Source organism: Herpailurus yagouaroundi, unplaced genomic scaffold (assembly GCF_014898765.1).
Source record: "Herpailurus yagouaroundi ecotype Mexico unplaced genomic scaffold, PumYag 159, whole genome shotgun sequence".
NCBI classification, from domain to species: domain Eukaryota; kingdom Metazoa; phylum Chordata; class Mammalia; order Carnivora; family Felidae; genus Herpailurus; species Herpailurus yagouaroundi.
This window is the reverse complement of record NW_024412400.1, coordinates 27,593,493-27,615,084: the sequence shown is the minus strand read 5'-3', so window position 1 is coordinate 27,615,084 and position 21,592 is coordinate 27,593,493. Positions and strand designations below refer to the sequence as shown.

The window sequence follows — 21,592 nt, the reverse complement described above, 5'->3', positions numbered from 1 at the left end:
GAGAGGGAGAGGGAGAGGGAGAGGGAGAGGGAGAGGGAGAGGGAGAGAGAGAGAGAGAGAGAGAGAGAGAGAGAGAGAGAGAGAGAGAGAGAGAGAGACGAAGATAGTAGAAAACATAAAATCCAAAAGTTTGATAACATACTCTGTGGAGAAACCGGGGAAGAGGCACTTGCATACACTGCTGGGTTGGAATGCAAAATGGCATTCGGTGATACCTACCAGAACTATATATGCATTTACTTTCTGATCAAGCAATTCCGTCTCTAGAAATCTATCTCAAAGATAAACTAGAAATAAAACAAAAAAGGTAAATGCACAGGGTATTCATTATAGTACTACCTGTAATAGCTAAAGCCTGGAAAAACACATATGTCCATCTGGGGAAAGGGTGAATAAACAACAGTCCCTCCGCACAAAGGACATCTTGGAAGCTGTGAAAAGGAATGGCGCCCATTGCTATACACTACTGTGAAGTAATCCCGAGGATATATTGCCAGGTGAAACAGACCAAAGTGTGTATAATGTGTTGCCAATTTCTTAAGAAGTGAGAAATATGATACCTTTATTTGAATATCTTTTTTAAATGAAAGGATGAGCCATACATTTTTTTTTTAATGATTCTCATTTGTGGAAGGGAGAGAATAGGGTAAGGGATCAAGGATAGAAGCTATCTTCTTTAAATATGCCTTTTTATGGATTTGACTTTGGACCCATGGAACCACTTTACATAATTAAGAAACAAAAGTAAAACAAAAACAGTTTCTAAATATGTGAACCAAATAAACTTTTATATACCCACATGGAGCCTAATGATTCAGTTAAATAGAAATGGGTTGCATGGACATGAGGAAATTACTGAGGTGAAGGAAAGAACCATGCAAAAGAACCATAAAGAGGAAACTGCTTTATGAAACTTTTTATGAAGACTGCCTCTTCATACCTGCCAGGTTGTCATTTATTATGAAACCCGACAACTCACTGGTCATTAGGTAGAGTACACAGAAGGGTCTCGCCTCAGTAATGGGCTATGATCAGCCATAGCTTGAAGGCTGCCAGGGGTCCCACATGACAAAGCTCAGAAGTAAGACCCAAATGTATCAAATTGTTTCCTACTCATTTAACTGAATCCTAAAACAAAGCTTGAGACTACTTGTTGGAATACAAAAATACAAAAATAACCAGCACTCAACAAAGTAAAATTCACAATGCCAGACATTCAAGCAAAAATTACCAGGAATACCAGGCAGTAGAAAAATATTACCTATAATTAGGAGAAAAATCAACCAATTGACACAGAAATGACACATATTAGCATTAGCAGGTAAGAACACCAAAATAATGAAACTATATTATACTTGTTCAAGTAACTAGAAAATATATTGACCATGTTAATCAAATACGTGAAAAATATTTTAAAAAGAGACTCAAATCAAACTTATAGAGATGAAAACTATAGTATCTCAGATGAAAAATATACTGATTGGGATTAACAGCAGATCACACATTGCAGAGGAAAAGATGAGTTAAGTTGAAAACATAGCATTAGAAACTACTCAAAATGAAACAGAGAGAGGGAGAAAAGGCCTTAAAAAAGACCAGAACATCAATGAGCTACGGACAACTTCAAGAAGCCTGATACATGTGTCACTGTATTTTCCAAAGAGAAAACACACATCTATGCAGACAGATACTTTGTTTTTCCTGTGCCTGTGCATTAATTATCAATGCAGAGGTGATTCAGAGCTGTGGTCACCACAAAGAGCTCCCATCCCTCTCATTAAGAAAATTTAGGGCCCGGATGTTTCTCAGGGCATTGACTTCCAACTGGAGAAATGGGCTCAGAAGCTCCCTGAGACCTTTAGGCCTTCTCCATAGGTGCCCGTTCTCAGGCTGAGTCTTAGTAAGGTGGGTCCCATGTCTAGAACTTTGTCCCACTGAGCAGGATGTTAGAGTCCACCCCTCTGCCCATGGTTTCCAGGCAGTAAGACCTCTTGGTCACTGTAAGAACCTGACGAGTCCCTGACAGGGAAACCAGAAGTTCATATTCAGAATTTCCTGGGTAGTGAGTCCCTCTAATAGCAGGCTTAGTGGGTCCACAAACCTTTAGGACAAATGCTCATGAGGTGCCTGAAACTATACACTAAACCTGGCTCTCCTTGTAACAATTCTATGGGAAACAAAGGGAAAAAAAACTACTACAAATGTCTAACATATCTAGTTCACAGACTTAGATCCATATCCACAACTACCATCCATTTACAATTAGGACCAATAATGCTAAGTGATGAGCCCACTTACATGATATTCTGGAAAAGATAAAACTATAGGGACAGAAAACGGATCAGTGGTTGACAGGGGCAGGGTATGATGGGAGAGATGGGTTACAAAGAAGAGGCACAAGGAATATTTGGAGGTTCTATAATCTTCTATAGAAACTTCTATAATCTTGACAGTGACAATAGTTATATAGCTATATGCACTTATCAAAACTGATAGAGCTATATGGTAAATAGAGTGAATTTTATTGTTACACATTTGTCAAAACTCATAGAACTATACACTAAAAAAGATAATCTTTATTAGATATAAATTATACCTTCCTTAATAAAATAGAAAACAAGTAAATAAAAAAGAATAAAAAATTGAGGCCTTAAAGACATAGGTATATTTTTATATTATATTTGGCTTTTATTAAGGTGATCCCAACTCATACTCTGGTAACAAACTCCCTCCAGGTAAAATACTTTAGATTCAGTGCTTCTCAAACTTTGATATGGATATGATTCTCCCGGGAACTTATTAAAATGCAGATTCTAAGTTAGGAGGGGTGAGGGCAGAGATTCTGCATTTCTCACAAGCTTCTAGGTGATCTCCATGCTGTTGGTCTATGGACCATACCTAAGTAGCAAAGCCAAGGATTCTAGTGAGATTACTTGATATATAAAGGTCAGGAGAACTATTCATTCAGGTTGAAAAACACCTTCGTGGCATGACATGTTGTCTTCGCCTGTGTTATTAGAGTTAGAGGATCGGTCCTTTAGCAATAGTGTGTCACTTACTCCCCTCAGAGCTGAGAGCTGACCAACTGGACCATTCTGGAGCCAGGCCTGGAATCAAATCCAGCTAATGGTGGTAAAGAAAACTCTTCTAAACAGAAACCCTTTTGGATTTCTACTCTTCTACCCTTGCTGTGAGGGTAGAAGCTTCAGGAGTTCTTTGAAGCGACAGAAGCCCATGAAGTCACAAAGGGCCATCCATCCATCCATCCATCCATCCATCCATCCATCCATCCGTATATGAATAGCAACCTTTCTCCATATGTGCATGGAAATTACTTAGGAAGGAAGTCAATACTGGTTTCCTGTGATTCTGCTGACAATCTAAAGACTTTGAGTGGCACCACTTAATAGCTGCTAACACCCAGTGCTGTCCATGTCCCCAGCAGTGAGTTTCATCTGTGGAGTGGTCTCCCAACAGGAGTAAGAAGTACCTGTGACAGGGAATTAAGTGTTGGAGGATGGTAAATGGCTGGTTTTTATATTCAACAACTTCCTGATATTTTCCCAGAGACCTGGCACTTCTTTTTGCATGCTTAAAAAACCCCACAAAAACACTATATAAATATCTTCACAGCTTCGCCCACAGATGCCCTTAGGTATAAAACATCACTTAGCAGACTAACACATGCCAGCACCTTCAGATACTTCACTTGGGGCTTTTCAAGAGGCAGCAACCACATGGATATTGAGAGTCATATTATAAGTTGTTAACATTTTATTGAGTATATGCTATGTGCCACAAACTATCCTAAGTGCATTTCATACATTCATGATCTCAACATGAGATCACCTCACAACAACCCTGTGAAGTAGGAACCAATATTGGCCCTACTTTCCGATGAGAAATCTCAGGTACAAGGAGGTTGGGTAATTTGTCCAAGGATGCACACTAGTAATGATGAGCAGGGATTCAAATTGCAGCAATTGCTGTCTCCCTGCTTCACACCCTCCATCCTGACCACTATACCAGGGTCTGCTCTAGGCCTGGCACTGCATACATGAATGCTCCCTAAACTTGATGAGGGAGCTTGGAGAGAACTAGAAGAAACACGGCAGCTGGCAGAACTAGAAGAAACACGGCAGGGGGTCACCACATGCATTACTCCCCAGTTTCCTTAGAGAGCTTTACTTTCTCACTGTGGGAGATGATGAGGCCACTTGTCTGACACCCCTAAACCACCACACACTAAGCCTTTAGGACCACTGATAACTGAACTGGAAGGTTTGTTCTTCCCTAGATTTTACCTTTCTTATGTAAAGATGGGGAAGGCTGTGAAGGGAGGAGGTTTGGGAGGGAAACCAGGAGTTCAGTTTTGGACATCCTGAATCTGAAATGCTTCAAGGACACCCAAAGAGAGATGTCAAGGAACAGGTTCAAATTCACATATTACTGAAAAATTAATGGATGAAAAGATATGGTGAATGGGAGTCCCTTAAAAGTAACATAGGTGAATAGTTGGAAGTAGAGATAAAACAAGGTTTACCATGGGTTGATAATTGTTGAGCTGACTGATGAATCCAATGGGATTGATTATACTATCCTGACTACTATCTGTAACTTCCCAAGTTAAATTTTTAAAAATTCAGAAGGACACAGCATCATTTATGTAGGATACCATAACAAAAAATTAAAACCTAGATCTAATCACAAAGGAATAATAGACAAACCCAAATTGAGGGGCATTGTACAAAATAGCCCATCTTGTACTCGTAAAAAAATGTCAATGCCATGAAAGACAACAAATAACTGAGGAGCTGTTTCAGAATAAATGACACCAAAGAGACCTAACAACTAAATGTAATGTGTGAAACTGGCATGTATCCTGGGTCGAAAAAAAAGTATTGCTACAAAGGGTATTATTCGGTCAATCGGTGAAATTTGAATGTTGGTTAGTATAGTCTATGGTATATATCAATGTGAAATATCTTAAATTTAATAATTTTCTGAGATTAAATAAGAGAATATCCATGTTCTTTGGAGTTTCACACTTCAATATTTAGGTGTGAAAGATCATGATGAGTGAAATTTATTCTCAAATGACACAGTAATAATTATTATAATCATGTATAAATATGGATGTGAACTGCTAATGCAAATGTGACAAAATGTTAACAACTGGTGAATCTAGGTGAAGCATATGTCAGTATTTACTGTGCTATTCTTTCAACATTTCTATAGACTTAATATTTTTGAAAATAAAATTTGAAAAAATTAACACTATTGGCCTGATATAATTAGTATCCCTGAAATACATCGCTTGTATGCCCTTCCTTATAGTCTTTTGAATAAAAAGCTATCTTCTTTACTCCTTAATGATAGGCACTAAATACTTGATTTTTCCTTAAGAATGCCTCTTGTATGTATCAGTTTGATATGCATTACATCACTTGCTCATCGTAGCAGGCCCTGCAGGTACTCTCCCACTGTGGGGGGTACTACTGGTGGAGAACCTTGCCTGGAGAATGTCCTTTTCAGTCACAATCCCTTCCTAGATGGCCCATATCCAGTCCTTGACTGACCTGGGGCTGCAAAGGCCTGGCCCTCTCACCCGAACTCTGGACAGTTCTGCAGGGTCATCCAAGCTTCAGAGTTCTCTGCAGGGTCCGTCGAGGCCTCCACTGAGACCATGGCACAGGCTGATGTGTCCCTGTGCATAGTCCACTTCCTTCCCCTCCTTTCTACATGTGCTGGAGTCATGAACACCCCCTCACAGACCTCCTGCGCAGTAATCCCCACCTCCAAGTCTACCTTCCCAGGGATCCAACTGTGGCAATAATGTTATAACCATTTTGCAGATGAGGAAACTGAACCTTTGAAAATCACTTGCCTAGGGTCTGAAAACTGTTTATTGGTGAAGTCATGACTCAGACTCCATATATGCTGGCCTCCAGCCTCACCTTTCTTCTATTTACCTTTCCAAATCCTGCCTCTCTAGTAAGGACAAAGCCAAGTTTCCACTTCTCCCAGAGGCCTCCTTGACTTCCCCTTTCTGATCTGGAAGCTCTCACCACCTGCTCCATTTGGCACATGGCCATGGTCCCACTTGGGGGCTTTTCTTAACTGTTACCTCATATAATAAAACCATTGTGTTGTTATTTGGCTTTCCACTTTGAAGTTTGGTGCTTTCTCTGCCTTACACCTTCCCTGGAACAAAGGTCATTCATTGGTCTTTGTGCCCCAACAGTTGCTGTCATGTGCAGAGCACACAGTAAGTCACTGCACCAAGAATGTGAGAGCATGTGGCAAGGCCCTCTCTCTTCTGGCCATGCTCTGTGACTTAGAAGAGGAAACACAACAGCCTCAGAAGACACTCAGCCCTGATAGAGGGACACTGATCTGTAGAGGCACACCCGTTGAAAGATAGCCAAACAGAGGGAGGAGCCAAGATGGCGGAACAGCATGGGAGTTTTTTGTGTATCTCATGTCCATGAAATACAGCCAGACCAACACCAAACCATCCTTCACACCTAGAAAACTGATTGGAGGATTAAGAAAACAATCTGCACAACCTGAACCACAGAATTAAGCAGGTACGTGGCACGGAGAAGTGAACTTGGGGAGCGAGAAGCCGCAGAGGGCAGGGAGGTGCTTTTGTGGGCAGAGAGAGGATGGAGATGGGGCGGGGGGGGCGGTGGGGAGAATACGGGAAAAGCAACGCCCCCAAAAGCAGCTGGAGAGAAAGTGGAAAATTGGAAACAGTGGCAAGAACTAAACTAAAAAGGGAGAAAGGAGAAAGAGAGGGTTTACATTCCATTAAAACCATAAACAAGGGGAGCACAAAGTATGAAACTCTGCAGCTCCATACCTGGCGGTGCTCTGGTGGGAAGGGTGAATCCGCAGGAGCAGAGTGGGGTCTGGGAGGTTCTCGGGCCACATGGAGAAAAGTGGTTCCACTGCTTGAAGGACATTTGGTAGACACTGTTGAAGCCTCCTGGTCCCAGTAGACCCCAGAGAACAGCCACATTCGCTGGTGCTGGAATGTCGTTGGGAGTGAAACCTGGGGCCAGATGTGTTGTGATTTTCCATAATCCCTGAAAAGCTACTGCTACACTATCTCGCAAACTTTCTCTGGGGCGAGCTGGCACCTGGCTGCAGTCTTAGGGCACTGGCAGTGGCAGGGTCCAGCAAGCATTCCTGGGTGCAGCTGACATTCGGCCATTGTTTGGCCATTGCTCAGTGAGATGCTCCCACAGAGGGGCAGAATGGGACAAAGCCGCAGTCCTTCAGAAGTAGCAGCTGGGGAAAACCCGGGAGAGAGGGTACTGCCTGGGGCTTGATCACAGACAGTGAAAAAGTAGGGAGTGGATGAAAACTGAAGACAGAGGACAGGTGTGCAATTGCTGATCGGGGAGAACAGAGCTCCGATACTAGAGACTGGGTAGCTGGACAACGCCATTTTCACTGCTCCCGCACATGCGCATATGCACCTAGGAGTTCCACAACACTCCACTTCAGTAGGTTAGCAGTGCCATTTAAGTGGAGATGGAGCCGTTACACTGAGCCCCACCCAACTGGGCCAACCTCTCTCTTTAAGAACACAAGTCTCACCGCCTGCTTAGTTTATGGACTATAAAGCACTTCATAAAATGACTTCTAGGTGAACACAAAGTAATTTCAGTCCTATTTCAATCTGTTAGCTGGTCCATCTATTCAATTTCCTTTTTTTCTCTCTTTTTCACTTCTTTTTCTTGAATACAGAAAGAGAAAAAATTCATTTTTATTTTCAATTTTTATTAAAAATATTTTTCTTTGATTTTCTCTACTATATTCTTTACTTCTGCGTAAATTTTTTCAAATTCTATTTTACTCCCATCATCTCATTTTAGTCTACTTCAGTCTATTCATTTTTCAAATTCTCAAATGATTTCCTCCCCGCCCCCGTTTTTCTCTACTCTGTCAAACCACTTTCAACACCCAAACCAAAACACACCTAGGATCTAGCATCATTTATTCAATTTGTGTGTGTGTGTGTGTGTGTGTGTGTGTGTGTGTGTGTAATTTTAATTTTTCTACCTCATTAATTCCTTTTCTCCCTTCAAAATGACAACACGAAGGAATTGACCCCAAAAGAAAGACCATGAAGAAACGATAGCCAGGGATTTACCAACACAGATACAAGCAAGATGTCTAAACCAGAATTTAGAATCACGATAATAAGAATACTAGCTGGAGTCGAAAATAGATTCGAATCCCTTTCTGCAGAGATAAAAGAAGTAAAACATAGAATGAAATAAAAAATGCTATAACTGAGCTGCAATCACAGACGGATGCTGCGGCGGCAAGGATGGATGAGGCAGAACAGAGAATCGGCGATATAGAGGACAAACTTATAGAGAATAATGAAGCAGAAAAAAAGAGATAGAGTAAGGCAAACAAGCACGATTTAAGAATTAGAGAAATCAGTGACTCATTAAAAAGGAAGAACATCAGAATCACAGGGTTCCCAAAAGAGGAAGAGAGAAAAACAGAGGTAGAAGTTTATGTGAGCAATTCATAAAGGAAAACTTTCCTAACCTGGGGAAAGACACAGACATCAAACCAGGAAGCACAGAGGACTCCCATTACATTCAACAAAAACTGACCATCAACAAGGCATATCATAGTCAAATTCACAAAACACTCAGGCAAGAAGAGAATAATGAAAACAGCAAGGAAAAAAAGTCCCTAACATACAAGGGAAGACAGATCATGTTTGCAGCAGACCTATCCACAGAAACTTGGCAGGCCAGAAAGGAGTGGCAGGATATATTCAGTGTGCTGAATCAGAAAAATATGCAGCCAAGAATTCTTTTTCCAGAAAGGCTGTCATTCAAAACAGAAGGAGAGATTAAAAGTTTCCCAGACAAAAATTAAAGGAGTTTGTGACCACTAAACCAGCCCTGCAAGAAATTTTAAGGGGGACTCTCTGAGGGAAGAAAAGATGAAAAAAAAATTTATGCAGCAAAGTTTAGAAAGCACCAGAGAACACCACCAGAAACTCCAGCTCTACAAGCATCATTACAGCAATAAATTCCTATCTTTCAGTACTCACTCTAACCGTCAATGGACTCAATGCTCCAATCAAAGGACATAGGGTAAAAGAATGGATAAGAAAACAAGATCCATCTAGATGCTGTTTACAAGAGATCCACTCCAGACCTACAGGCACCTTCAGACTGAAAACAAGGGGATGGAGAACCATCTATCTTGCTAATGGTCAACAAAAGAAAGCTGGAGTAGCCATTCTTATATCAGACAATCTAGACTTTAGTATAGGACTGTATCAAGAGATGCAGAAGGGCATTATATCATAATCAAGGGGTCTATCCACCAAGAAGACCTAACAATTGTAAACATTTAGGCACCAAATGTGCGAGCACCCAAATATATAAATCAACTAATCACAAACATAAAGAAGCTCATCAATAGTAATACCATAATAGTAGGAGACTTCAACACCCCACTCACAGCAATGGACAGATCATCTAATCAAAAAATCCACAAGGAAACAATGGCTTGGAATGACACACTGGACCAGATGGACTGAACAGATCTATTCAGAACATTTCATCTTAAAGCAACAGAATATACATTCTTCTCCAGTGCACATGGAACGTTCTCCAGAAAAGACCATACACTGGGACACAAATCAGTCCTAAGTAAGTACAAAGGGGTTGAGATCATACCGTGCATATTTTCAGACCACAATGCTATGAAACTCAAAATCAACCACAAGAAAAAATTTGTAAAGGTAACAAATACTTGGAGACTGAAGACATCCTACTAAAGAATGAATGGGCTAACCAAGCAGTTAAAGAGGAAATTAAAAGTATATGGAAGTCAATGAAAATGATAGCACCACAACCCAAAACCTCTGGGATGCAGCACAGGCAGTCATAAGAGTAAAGTATATAGCAATCCAGTCCTTCCTAAAGAAGGAAGAAAGATCTCAGATACAGAACCTAATCTTACCCCTTAAGGAGCTGGAAAAAGAACAGCAAATGAAACCCAAAACCAGCAGAAGACAGGCAATAATAAAGATTAGCACAGAAATTAATGCTATTGAAACCAAAAAACAGTAGAACACATCAATGAAACCAGAAGCTGGTTCTTTGAAAGAATCAACAAAATTGATAAACCACTAGCCGGTTTGATCACGAAGAAAAAGGACCCAGTTTAGCAAAATCAAGAATGAAAGAGGAGAAATCACAACCAACACAGCAGAAATAAAAACAATAATAAGAGAATATATGAGAAATTTATGCCAATAAAATGGGCAATATGGAAGAAACGGACAAATTCCTAGAAACATATACACTACCAAAACTGAAACAGGAAGAAATAGAAAATTTGAACAGACCCATAACCAATAAGGAAATCGAATTAGTAATCAAAAATCTGCCAAAAAAACAAGAGTCCAGGGCCAGATGGCTTTCCAGGGGGAATTCTACCAAACATTTAGGGAAGAGTTAACACCTATTCTCTTGAAACTGTTCCAAAAAATAGAAATGGAAGGAAAACTTCCAAACTCTTTCTATGAAGCCAGCATTACCTTGATTCCAAAACCAGACAGAGACTGCACTGAAAAGGAGAACTATAGACCAATTTCCCTGATGAATATGGATGCAAAAATCCTCAACAAGATATTAGCCAACCGGATCCAACAATACATTACAAAAATTATTCACCATGACCGAGTGGGATTTATACCTGGGATGCAGGGCTGGTTCAATATCCGCAAAACAATTAACATGATTCATCATATCAATAAAACAAAGGACAACAACCATAGGATCCTCTTAATAGATGCAGAGAAAGCATTTGACGAAATACAGCATCCTTTCTTGATAAAAACCCTCAAGAAAGTAGGGGTAGAAGGATCATACCTCGAGATCATAAAAGCCATATATGAACGACCCAATGCTAATATCATCCTCAATGGGGAAAAACTGAGAGCTTTCCCCCTAAGGACAGGAAAAAGACAGGGATGTACACTCTCGTCACTGTTATTCAACATAGTATTGGAAGTCTTAACCACTGCAATCAGATAACACAAAGAAATAAAAGGCATCCAGATCAGCCAGGAGGAGGTCAAACTTTCACTCTTTGCAGATGACAAGATACTCTATATGGAAAACCCAAAATATTACACCAAAAAAAAATGCTAGAACTGATTCATGAATTCAGCAAAGTTGCAGGATATAAAATCAAAGCACAGAAATCGGTTGCAATCCTATACACCATCAATGAAGTGACAGAAAGATAAATCAAGGAATCAATCCCATTTACAGTTGCACCAAAAACCGTAAAATATTTAGGAATAAATCTAACGAAAGAGGTGAAAAATCTATACAATGAAAAGTATAGAAAGCTTATGAAAGATATTGAAGAAGACACAAAGAAATGGAAAAAGATTCCATGCTCCTGGATAGGTAGAACAAATATTGTTAAAATGTTGATACTACCCAAGCAATCTACATATTCAATGTGATCCCTACCCAAGTAACACCAGCATTCTTCACAGAGCTAGAACAAATAATCTTAAAATTTGTGTGGAACCAGAAAAGACCCTGAATAGCCAAAGAAATCTTGAAAAAGAAAACCAAAGCAGGAGGCATCATAATCTCAGACTTCAAGCTATACTACAAAGCTATAGTAATCAAGACAGTATGGTACTGGCACAAGAACAGACACTCAGATCAAGGGAACAGAATAGAGAACCCAGAAATGGACCCACAAACGTATGGCCAACCAATCTTTGACAAAGCAGGAGAGAATATCCAATGAAATAAAGGCAGTCTCTTCAGCAAGTGGTGCAATTTGTGACTCAACATGTCTCCAGAGGCAAGGGAAACAAAAGCAAAAATGAACTACTGGAACCTCATCAAAATAAAAAGCTTGTGCACAGTGAAGGAAACAATCAGCAAAACTAAAAGGCAACCGACAGAATGGGAGAAGATATTTGCAAACGACATATCAGATAAAGGGTTAGTATCCAAAATCTACAAAGAACTTATCAAACTCAACACCCAAAACACAAAGAATCCAGTGAAGAAGTGGGCAAAAGACATGAATAGACACTTCTCCAAAGAAGACATCCAGATGGCCAACCGACACATGAAAAAAATGCTCCACATCACTCATCATCAGGGAAATACAAATCAAAACGACAAGGAGATACCACCTTACACCTGTCACAATGGCTAACATTAACAACTCAGGGAACAACAGATGTTGGCCAGGATGCGGAGAAAGAGGATCTCTTTTGCATTGCTGGTGGGAATGCAAGCTGGTGCAGCCACTCTGGAAAACAGTATGGAGGTTCCTCAAAAAACTAAAAATAGAACTACCCTACGACCCAGCAATTGCGCTACTAGGCATTTATCCAAGGCATACAGGTGTGCTGTTTCGAAGGGACATATGCACCCCCATGTTTATAGCAGCACTATCAACAATAGCCTAAGTATGGAAAGAGTGCAAATATCCACCGATGGATGAATGGATAAAAAAGATGTGGTATATACATACAATGGTGTATTACTCGGCAATCAAAAAGAATGAAATCTTGCCATTTGCAACTACGTGCATGGAACTGGAGGGCATTACGCTAAGTGAAATTAGTCAGTCAGAGAAAGACAAAAATCATATGACCTCACTCATATGAGGACTTTAAGAGACAAAGCAGATGAACATAAGGGAAGGGAAACAAAAATAATTTAAAAACAGAGAGGGGGAGAAAACAGAAGAGACTCATAAATATGGAGAACAAACTGAGGGTTGCTGGAGGGGTTGTGGGAGGCAGAATCAGGTAAGGAATTTACTGCTGAAATCATTGTTGCACTATATGCTAACTAATTTGGATGTAAATTAAAAAAAAAACAAAAAATAAAATTAAAAAAAAATAAGAAGACACTCAGCCCTGTAGCCTCAACTTCCTTTTTTGTCTTTTCTGGAATGGAACGGGGTTTTGTGACACGGGATACAAGGGCATGGCGGGTTGTTCTGTGGAAGAAGGAGGGAGTCCAGGCTACATTGATCTAGGTAAAAACCTGAGCCAGAAAAACACCTGGTCAAATTTGAATTCAGTCAAGCAATAAGGAAGGAAAAGCAAAAAACAAAACAAAACAAAAATCTAGGACTGAAATCATAAGAATGCATCTTTCATTTATTTTGCCAAAACGACTTTCATTTTAATTATTTCAAGCATTTCATAATATGCCAGCAAATGGGATGCTGTGTACTTTGCAAGTAATGGTGTGTTAGATGACAAATCTGACAATACCACATTATTAAATTTTAAGGGAGAAATAGTTGATTCACTTTTCTTTGAAGATTATCCACTGGGAAATTAACAAAGGCTTCGCCATAATCTCCTCCTAGCAAGGAGAAGTGGAAGTAGGCAGAAGCAGGAAAGTTTAGTGCAAACTCCCTCTGGCTTCCAGTTTCTGGAATTCACTTGTTGCCATGGTACCTCTGCTACAATGTGGCCACTCAGATTTAAATTAAGCAGGACCTGAAACAATAAGCATTGAAACACATTACCACACAATGCTATGAAGCTTGAAATCAACCACAGGAAAAAGTCTGGAAAACCTCCAAAAGCATGGAGGTGAAAGAACACCCTACTAAAGAATGAATGGGTCAACCAGGCAATTAGAGAAGAAATTTAAAAATATATGGAAACAAACGAAAATGAAAATACAACAATCCAAACGCTTTGGGATGCAGCGAATGCAGTCCTGAGAGGAAAATCCATTGCAATCCAGGCCTATCTCAAGAAACAAGAAAAATCCCAAATACAAAATCTAACAGCACACCTAAAGGAAATAGAAGCAGAACTGCAAAGACACCCCAAACCCAGCAGAAGAAGAGAAATAATAATGATCAGAGCAGAAATAAACAATATAGCATCTAAAAAAACTGTAGAGAAGATCAATGAAACCAAGACTTGGTTTTTTGGAAAAATAAACAAAATTGATAAACCTTTAGCCAGGCTTCTCAAAAAGAAAGGGGAGATGACCCAAATAGATAAAATCATGAATGAAAATGGAATTATTACAACCAATCCCTCAGAAATACAAGCAATTATCAGGGAATACTATGAAAAATTATATGCCAACAAACTGGACAACCTGGAAGAAATGGACAAATTCCTAAGCACCCACACTCTTCCAAAACTCAATCAGGAGGAAATAGAAAGCTTGAAAAGACCCATAACCAGCGAAGAAATGGAACCAGTTATCAAAAATCTCCCAACAAATAAGAGTCCAGGAGCAGAAGGCTTCCCTGGGGAATTCTACCAGACATTTAAAGCACAGATAACACCTATCCTTCTCAAGCTGTTCCAAAAAATAGAAAGTGAAGGAAAACTTCAAGACTCATTCTGTGAAGCCAGCATTATTTTGATTCCCAAACCAGACAGAGACCCAGCAAAAAAAGAGAACTACAGGCCAACATCCCTGATGAATATGGATGTAGAAATTCTCAACAAGATACTAGCAAATTGAATTCAACAGCATACAAAAAGAATTATTCACCATGATCAAGTGGGATTCATTCCTGGGATGCAGGGCTGGTTCAACATTTGCAAATCAATCAACGTGATACATCACATTAATAAAAGAAAAGATAAGAACCATATGATCCTGTCAATCGATGCAGAAAAAGCATTTGACAAAATTCAGCATCCTTTCTTAGTAAAAACCCTTGAGAAAGTCGGGATAGAAGGAACATACTTAAACATCATAAAAGCCATTTATGAAAAGCCCACAGCTAATATCATCCTCAATGGGGAAAAACTGAGAGCTTTCCCCCTGAGATCAGGAACACGACAGGGATGTCCACTCACCGCTGTTGTTTAACATAGTGTTGGAAGTTCTAGCATCAGCAATCAGACAACAACAGGAAATCAAAGGCATCAAAATCAGCAAAGATGAAGTTAAGCTTTCACTTTTTGCAGATGATATGATATTATACATGGAAAACCCGATAGACTCCACCAAAAGTCTGCTAGAACTGATACATGAATTCAGCAAAGTCGCAGGATACAAAATCAATGTACAGAAATCAGTTGCATTCTTATACACTAATAATGAAGCAACAGAAAGACAAATAAAGAAACTGATCCCATTCACAATTGCACCAAGAAGCATAAAATACCCAGGGAATAAATCTAACCAAAGATGTACAAGATCTGTATGCTGAAAACTAGAGAAAGCTTATGAACGTAATTGAAGAAGATATAATGAAATGGAAAAACATTCCGTGCTCATGGGTTGCAAGAATAAATATTGTTAAAATGTCAATACTACCCAAAGTTATTTACACATTCAATGCAATCCCAATCAAAATTGCACCAGCATTCGTCTCAAAGCTAGAACAAGCAAACCTAAAATTTGTGTGGAACCACAAAACACCCCGAATAGCCAAAGTAATATTGAAGAAGAAGACCAAAGCGGGAGGCATCACAATCCCAGACTCTAGCCTCCACTACAAAGCTGTAGTCATCAGGACAGCACGGTATTGGCACAAAAACAGACACATAGACCAATGGAATAGAACAGAAACCCCAAAACTAGACCCACAAAAGTATGGCCAACTAATATTTGACAAAGCAGGAAAGAATATCCAATGGAAAAAAGAAAGTCCCTTTAACAAATGGTGCTGGGAGAACTGGACAGCAACATGCAGAAGGTTGAAACTAGACCACTTTCTCACACCATTCACAAAAATAAACTCAAAATGGATCAAGGACCTGAATGTGAGACAGGAAACCATCAAAACCCTAGAGGAGAAAGCAGGAAAAGACCTCTCTGACCTCAGCCGTAGCAATCTCTTACTCGACACATCCCCAAAGGCAAGGGAATTAAAAGCAAAAATGAATTACTGGGACCTTATGAAGATAAAAAGCTTCTGCACAGCAAAGGAAACAACCAACAAAACTCAAAGGCAACCAACGGAATGGGAAAAGATATTTGCAAATGACATATCGGACAAAGGGCTAGTATCCAAAATCTATAAAGAGCTCACCAAACTCCACACCCGAAAAACAAATAACCCAGTGAAGAAATGGGCAGAAAACATGAATAGACACTTCTCTAAAGAAGACATCCGGATGGCCAACAGGCACATGAAAAGATGCTCAACGTTGCTCCTTATCAGGGAAATACAAATCAAAACCACACTCAGATATCACCTCACGCCAGTCAGAGTGGCCAAAATGAACAAATCAGGAGACTCTAGATGCTGCGAGGATGTGGAGAAACGGGAACCCTCTTGCACTGTTAGTGGGAATGCAAATTGGTGCAGCCACTCTGGAAAGCAGTGTGGAGGTTCCTCAAAAAATTAAAAATAGACCTACCCTATGACCCAGCAATAGCACTGCTAGGAATTTACCCAAGGGATACAGGAGTACTGATGCATAGGGGCACGTGTACCCCAATGTTTATAGCAGCACTCTCAACAATAGCCAAATTATGGAAAGAGCCTAAATGTCCATCAACTGATGAATGGATAAAGAAATTGTGGTTTATATACACAATGGAATACTACATGGCAATGAGAAAGAATGAAATATGGCCTTTTGTAGCAACGTGGATGGAACTGGAGAGTGTGATGCTGAGTGAAATAAGCCATACAGAGAAAGACAGATACCATATGTTTTCACTCTTATGTGGATCCTGAGAAACTTAACAGAAACCCATGGAGGAGGGGAAGGAAAAAAAAAAGAGGTTAGAGTGGGAGAGAGCCAAAGCATAAGAGACTCTTAAAAACTGAGAACAAACTGAGGGTTGATGGAGGGTGGGTGATGGGTATTGAGGAGGGCACCTGTTGGGATGAGCACTGGGTGTTGCATGGAAACCCATTTGACAATAAATTTCATATACTGAAAAAGAAAAAAAGAAAAAAAAAAAGAAATTGTGGTTTATATACACAATGGAATACTACTTGGCAATGAGAAAGTATGAAATATGGCCTTTTGTAGCAACGTGGATGGAACTGGAGAGTGTTATGCTAAGTGAAATAAGTCATACAGAGAAAGACAGATACTATATGTTTTCACTCTTATGTGTATCCTGAGAAACTTAAGAAAAGACCAAGAGGGAGGGGAAGGAAAAAAAAAAGGTTAGAGAGGGAGGGAGCCAACACATAATAGACCTTTAAAAACTGAGAACAAACTGAGGGCTGATGGGGGGTGGGAGGGAGGGAAGGGTGGGTGATGAGTATTGAGCATGGCACCTGTTGGGATGAGCACTGGGTGTTGTATGGAAACCAATTTGACAATAAATTTCATATTTAAAAAAAAGAAAAAAAAGAACTTAAAAAAATAAACTAAATGAAAGTTCATGAAAAAAAAAAGAAAATACATTACCAGCTTTAAGTTTAGAAATAATTTTTATCACTTTTTTCTCCTTTGCTTCCTTCCTTCCTCCCTCCCTCCCCCTTTCTTTCTTTCCCTCTCTCTCTTTCTCTCTTGCTTAAATAGGCCCAGCATGGAGCCCAAGGCAGGGCTTAAATTTATGACCCTGAGACCAAGGCCTGAGGTACAATCAAGAGTTGGATGCTTAACTGACGGAGCCACCCAGGTGCCCCTCTCCTTTGCTTTCAAACATCAACCTGTATGATGATGTGTGGTGTTGCAAGAACAATCTAAATGCAAATCGACTGAAAAATAATTTTTGCCTAACTTCCCTAACTGTTCATGAACAGCGCCCATACAGGAAGTAGGCTTTAGAAGTTTAGCAGGGGTCTTCAAACGATAGAGCCACAGGCCAAATCAGTGGCCTGTCACCTGCTTTTTGTACATTTTGTGAGCTAAGAATTGTTTTTACATTTTTAAATGGTTGAAAAAAATCAAAATAATAATATTTTGTGATACTTGAAAATTGTATGAAATTCAAATTTCAGGCTGAAACAATGTTTTATTGAAGCACAGCCACGTTTACTTATTTACATATTGGCTAAGGCTGCTTTTGTGTTACAACAGCAGAGTTGAGTGATTGTGACAGAAATTCTACGGCCCACAGAACCTAAAGTATTTATTACATTACCCCTTATAGAGAGAATTTGTCAACTCCTGATCTACAGACATGAATTGTCCAGGAAAATTTGGACTAGGAGGCTGGGGTTTCTTCTTTGCCCAGAAGCCTGTAACCGGTGCTGTCTTTATTCTTCAGGGCTGCTACAGCCTACCATAGACTGCGTAGCTTATCAACAACAGAGATGCATTGCTCACAGTCCTGGAGGCTGAGAAGTCCAAGACCAAAGCACCTGCATGGTCAGCTTCTGGTGAGGGCTCTCTTCCTGGTTCAAAGCCAGCAACTGCTCCCTGTGTCCCCACATGGCACCAGGGGCTAGGGAGCTCTCTGGAACCTCTGTTACAAGGCACCAATCCCATTCATAAGGCCTATGTGCCAGTCATTAATTGCCATGATTTAAGCACTTCCCAAAGGCTCCATCTACTATTAACATTTCCTCTGGAGGTTAGGATTTCAACATATGAATTTGTGGGAGGGGGGCACACATTCAGACCACAGCAGGAGTTTTTGATGCAGATTCAGGCCTTTCCAACTGAGTTTTTACACCGGCTTCTAGAAGAGCACAGCTGTTATGTCTGTGGTGTCCAAGTGGAATAGCATTACGTGATAGGATCACACTCCTTGTCAATATGGTCTGATGTTCCACTCTCCTAGGGGTCAGGCAACATGCTACTTACTCCCTCATGTGTTTCATCTTGGTCGCGGCCACTGTGCTGTTGAACGTTGTTAGTCCCAGGGACACGTCTGGAGCTGTGCTGGGGATCGTCCTCGCATCTGAAAATCAATGCACAGCCCTTATTGACTTCATCAGCACCCCGGCAACTTCCAGGCAACATTCAAGGGCAATCAGAAAACAGAAGTTAATCCACCTGTGCCACTAGGTAATGCTGCATTAATTAGAGGTGAATTCAGTTATGACATGAACATTAAGGAGATTTATTCCTAATGATAGGATTATTTATAGTTTTAATATGCACAAGGAATTCCAGGGCCAAGCCTCTGTCAGAAAGGATTATTTAAATGGGACACTGCTATTTAAAAGACAGGCTTTTATAGGAGAGAACTCAGGGGAAATGCATGTATGGAAAAGCAAACGTTCTCAAGGAGCCTTTGGCAGTCTCTTTCAGCAAGTGTGGTATGAAATCATACAATATGTATCCTTTTGTATCTGGCTTATTTCATTTAGCATACTGTTTTCAAGGTTCATCAGCATGTGGCATGTATTAGGCCTTCCTTTCTATACCTGAATAATATTCATTGCATGTATATATCACGCTCTGTTTAACCATTCATCTATTGATGGACACTTGAGTTGTTCCCACCTTTTTAGTGTCATAAGTAATTATGCAATAAACATTGGCCTACAAGAATCTGTTTGAGTACCCATTTTCTATTCTTTTGAGTATATATCCAGGAGTGGAATTGCTGGGTCATATACTAATTCTATACTTAGCTTATTGAGGAGCCACCAGACTGTTTTCCACAGCAGCTACACCATTTTACATTCCCTCTATTAGTGTATGAGGCTTTCCACATCTTCAACAACACTGTTATTTTCTGGTTTTTAAATTATAGCCATCCTAGTGGATGTGAAGTGGTATCTCATTGTGGCTTTGATTTGCATTTCCTTAACGAGTTTTCATGTGGCTTTTGGCCATTTGTAGATCTTCTTTAAAAAAAAAAAGGTCTATTCAAGTACTTTGTCCATTTTTAAATTGAGTTGTTTGTATTTTTGTTGTTGAGTTGTAGTTCTTTACGTATTATGGATATTAAACTTTTACTCGATATAGAATTTGCAAATATTTTTTACCCTGTTCTTTGTGCTTCCAAAGTTGATCTCAGCATAAGGCATGTATCTTATTAAATTTATACTTTTTTGATGCTATTTTGATGCTATTTTTGATACTTAAGTATTTTATTTTGATGCTAATTCATTTTTGAAATGTTCACTGCTAGTGTATAGAAATACAACTGGTTTTAGTGTATTGATCTTGTATCCTGCAATCTTGCTTATTAGTGTTAACAGTTTTTAGTGGATTTCTTAGGGTTTTCTACGTACAAGAACATGTTATCTTTATTTTTTTTTAATTTTTTTTTAACATTTATTTATTTTTGAGACAGAGAGAGAGCATGAACAGGGGAGGGTCAGAGGAAGAGGGAGACATAGAATCTGAAACAGGCTCCAGGCTCTGAGCTGTCAGCACAGAGCCCAACGTGGGGTTTGAACCCACAGACCGCGAGATCATGACCTGACCCGGAGTCGGATGCTTAACTGACAGAGCCACCCAGGCGCTCCAGAACATGTTATCTTTAAGTAAAGATAGTTTTACTTCTTTTCTAACCTGGATGCCTTTTTAAAAAAATAATTTATTTATTTTATAATTTACATAAACTTAGTATATAGTGCAACAATGATTTCAGGAGTAGATTCCTTAATGCCCCTTTCCCATTTAGCCCATCCCCCCTCCCACAACCCCTCCAGCAACCCTCTGTTTGTTCTCTGTATTTAAGAGTCTCTTCTGTTTTGTCCCCCTCCTTGTTTTTATATTATATTTGCTTCCCTTCCCTTATGTTCATCTGTTTTGTATCTTAAAGTCCTCAAATGAGTGAAGTCATATGATATTCATCCTTCTCTGACTAATTTCACTTAGCATAATACCCTCTAGTTCCATCCACATAGTTGCAAACAGCAAATTTCATTCTTTTTGATTGCCGAGTAATACCCCTAGATTCTATATAAGATATATAATCTTATCTTCTTTATCCATTCATTAACCTGGATGCCTTTTATTTCTTATCCTTACTTAATTTCCCTGGCTAGAACCTCTAGGACAGTGCTAAATGGAAGTGGTGAAAGAAAACATCTTTGTCATGTTCCTGATCTTAGGGGAAAAATACTCATTTTTATACCAGTAAGTATGAATTAGCTATAGTGTGTTCATAGATGCCCTTTATCTGGTTTAGGAAGTTCCTTTCTATTCTTAGTTTGTTGAGTGTTGTTGTTGTTTTTTTTAATCAAGAAAGGATAGGGGAGGAACCAAGATGGCGGAAAAGCATGGAAGCTTTTTGTGTGTCTTGTGTCCATGAAATACAGCCAGACCAACACTAAACCATCCTACACACCTAGAAAACTGATTGCAGGATTAACACAACAATCTGCACAACCTGAATCACAGAATTCAGCAGGTACGCGGAACGGAGAGCTGAACTTGCGGAGCAAGAAGCCGTGGAAGGTAGGTAACCCTTTTGCCGGAGGAGAGAAGACGGAGACTGGGGAGGGGGGGAGCATACAGGAAAAGCATCCCTCCCCAAAAGCAGCTGGAGAGAAAGTGGAAAATTGGAAACAGTCGCAGGGACTAAACTAAAAAGGGAGAAAGGAGAAAGGAGAAAGGAGAGGGTTTAAATTCCATTAAGACTGTAAACAAGGGGAGCGCAAAGTCAGCCAACTCTGCAGTTCAATACCTGGTGGTTCTCTGATGGGAAGGGTGAATCCCCAGGAACAGAGTGAAGTCTGG

At 39.8% G+C, this 21,592-nt stretch overlaps 1 protein-coding gene across 9 annotated transcripts in view; it reads right to left on the bottom strand.

Annotated features, from left to right (window-relative positions):
• The window catches only part of NEK11 (NIMA related kinase 11), a 281,184-nt gene that overhangs the window by 38,361 nt on the left and 221,231 nt on the right, over positions 1–21,592 (bottom strand). For 6 of the 9 annotated variants that reach the window (XM_040480180.1, XM_040480179.1, XM_040480177.1 and 3 more), the window contains one exon: positions 18,755–18,851. The exons of the other annotated variants lie outside the window; for them this stretch is intronic. In XM_040480180.1, the coding sequence (XP_040336114.1) occupies positions 18,755–18,851 (97 nt within the window). The remainder of the gene's footprint in view (positions 1–18,754; positions 18,852–21,592) is intronic. 9 annotated transcript variants of the gene reach the window in all.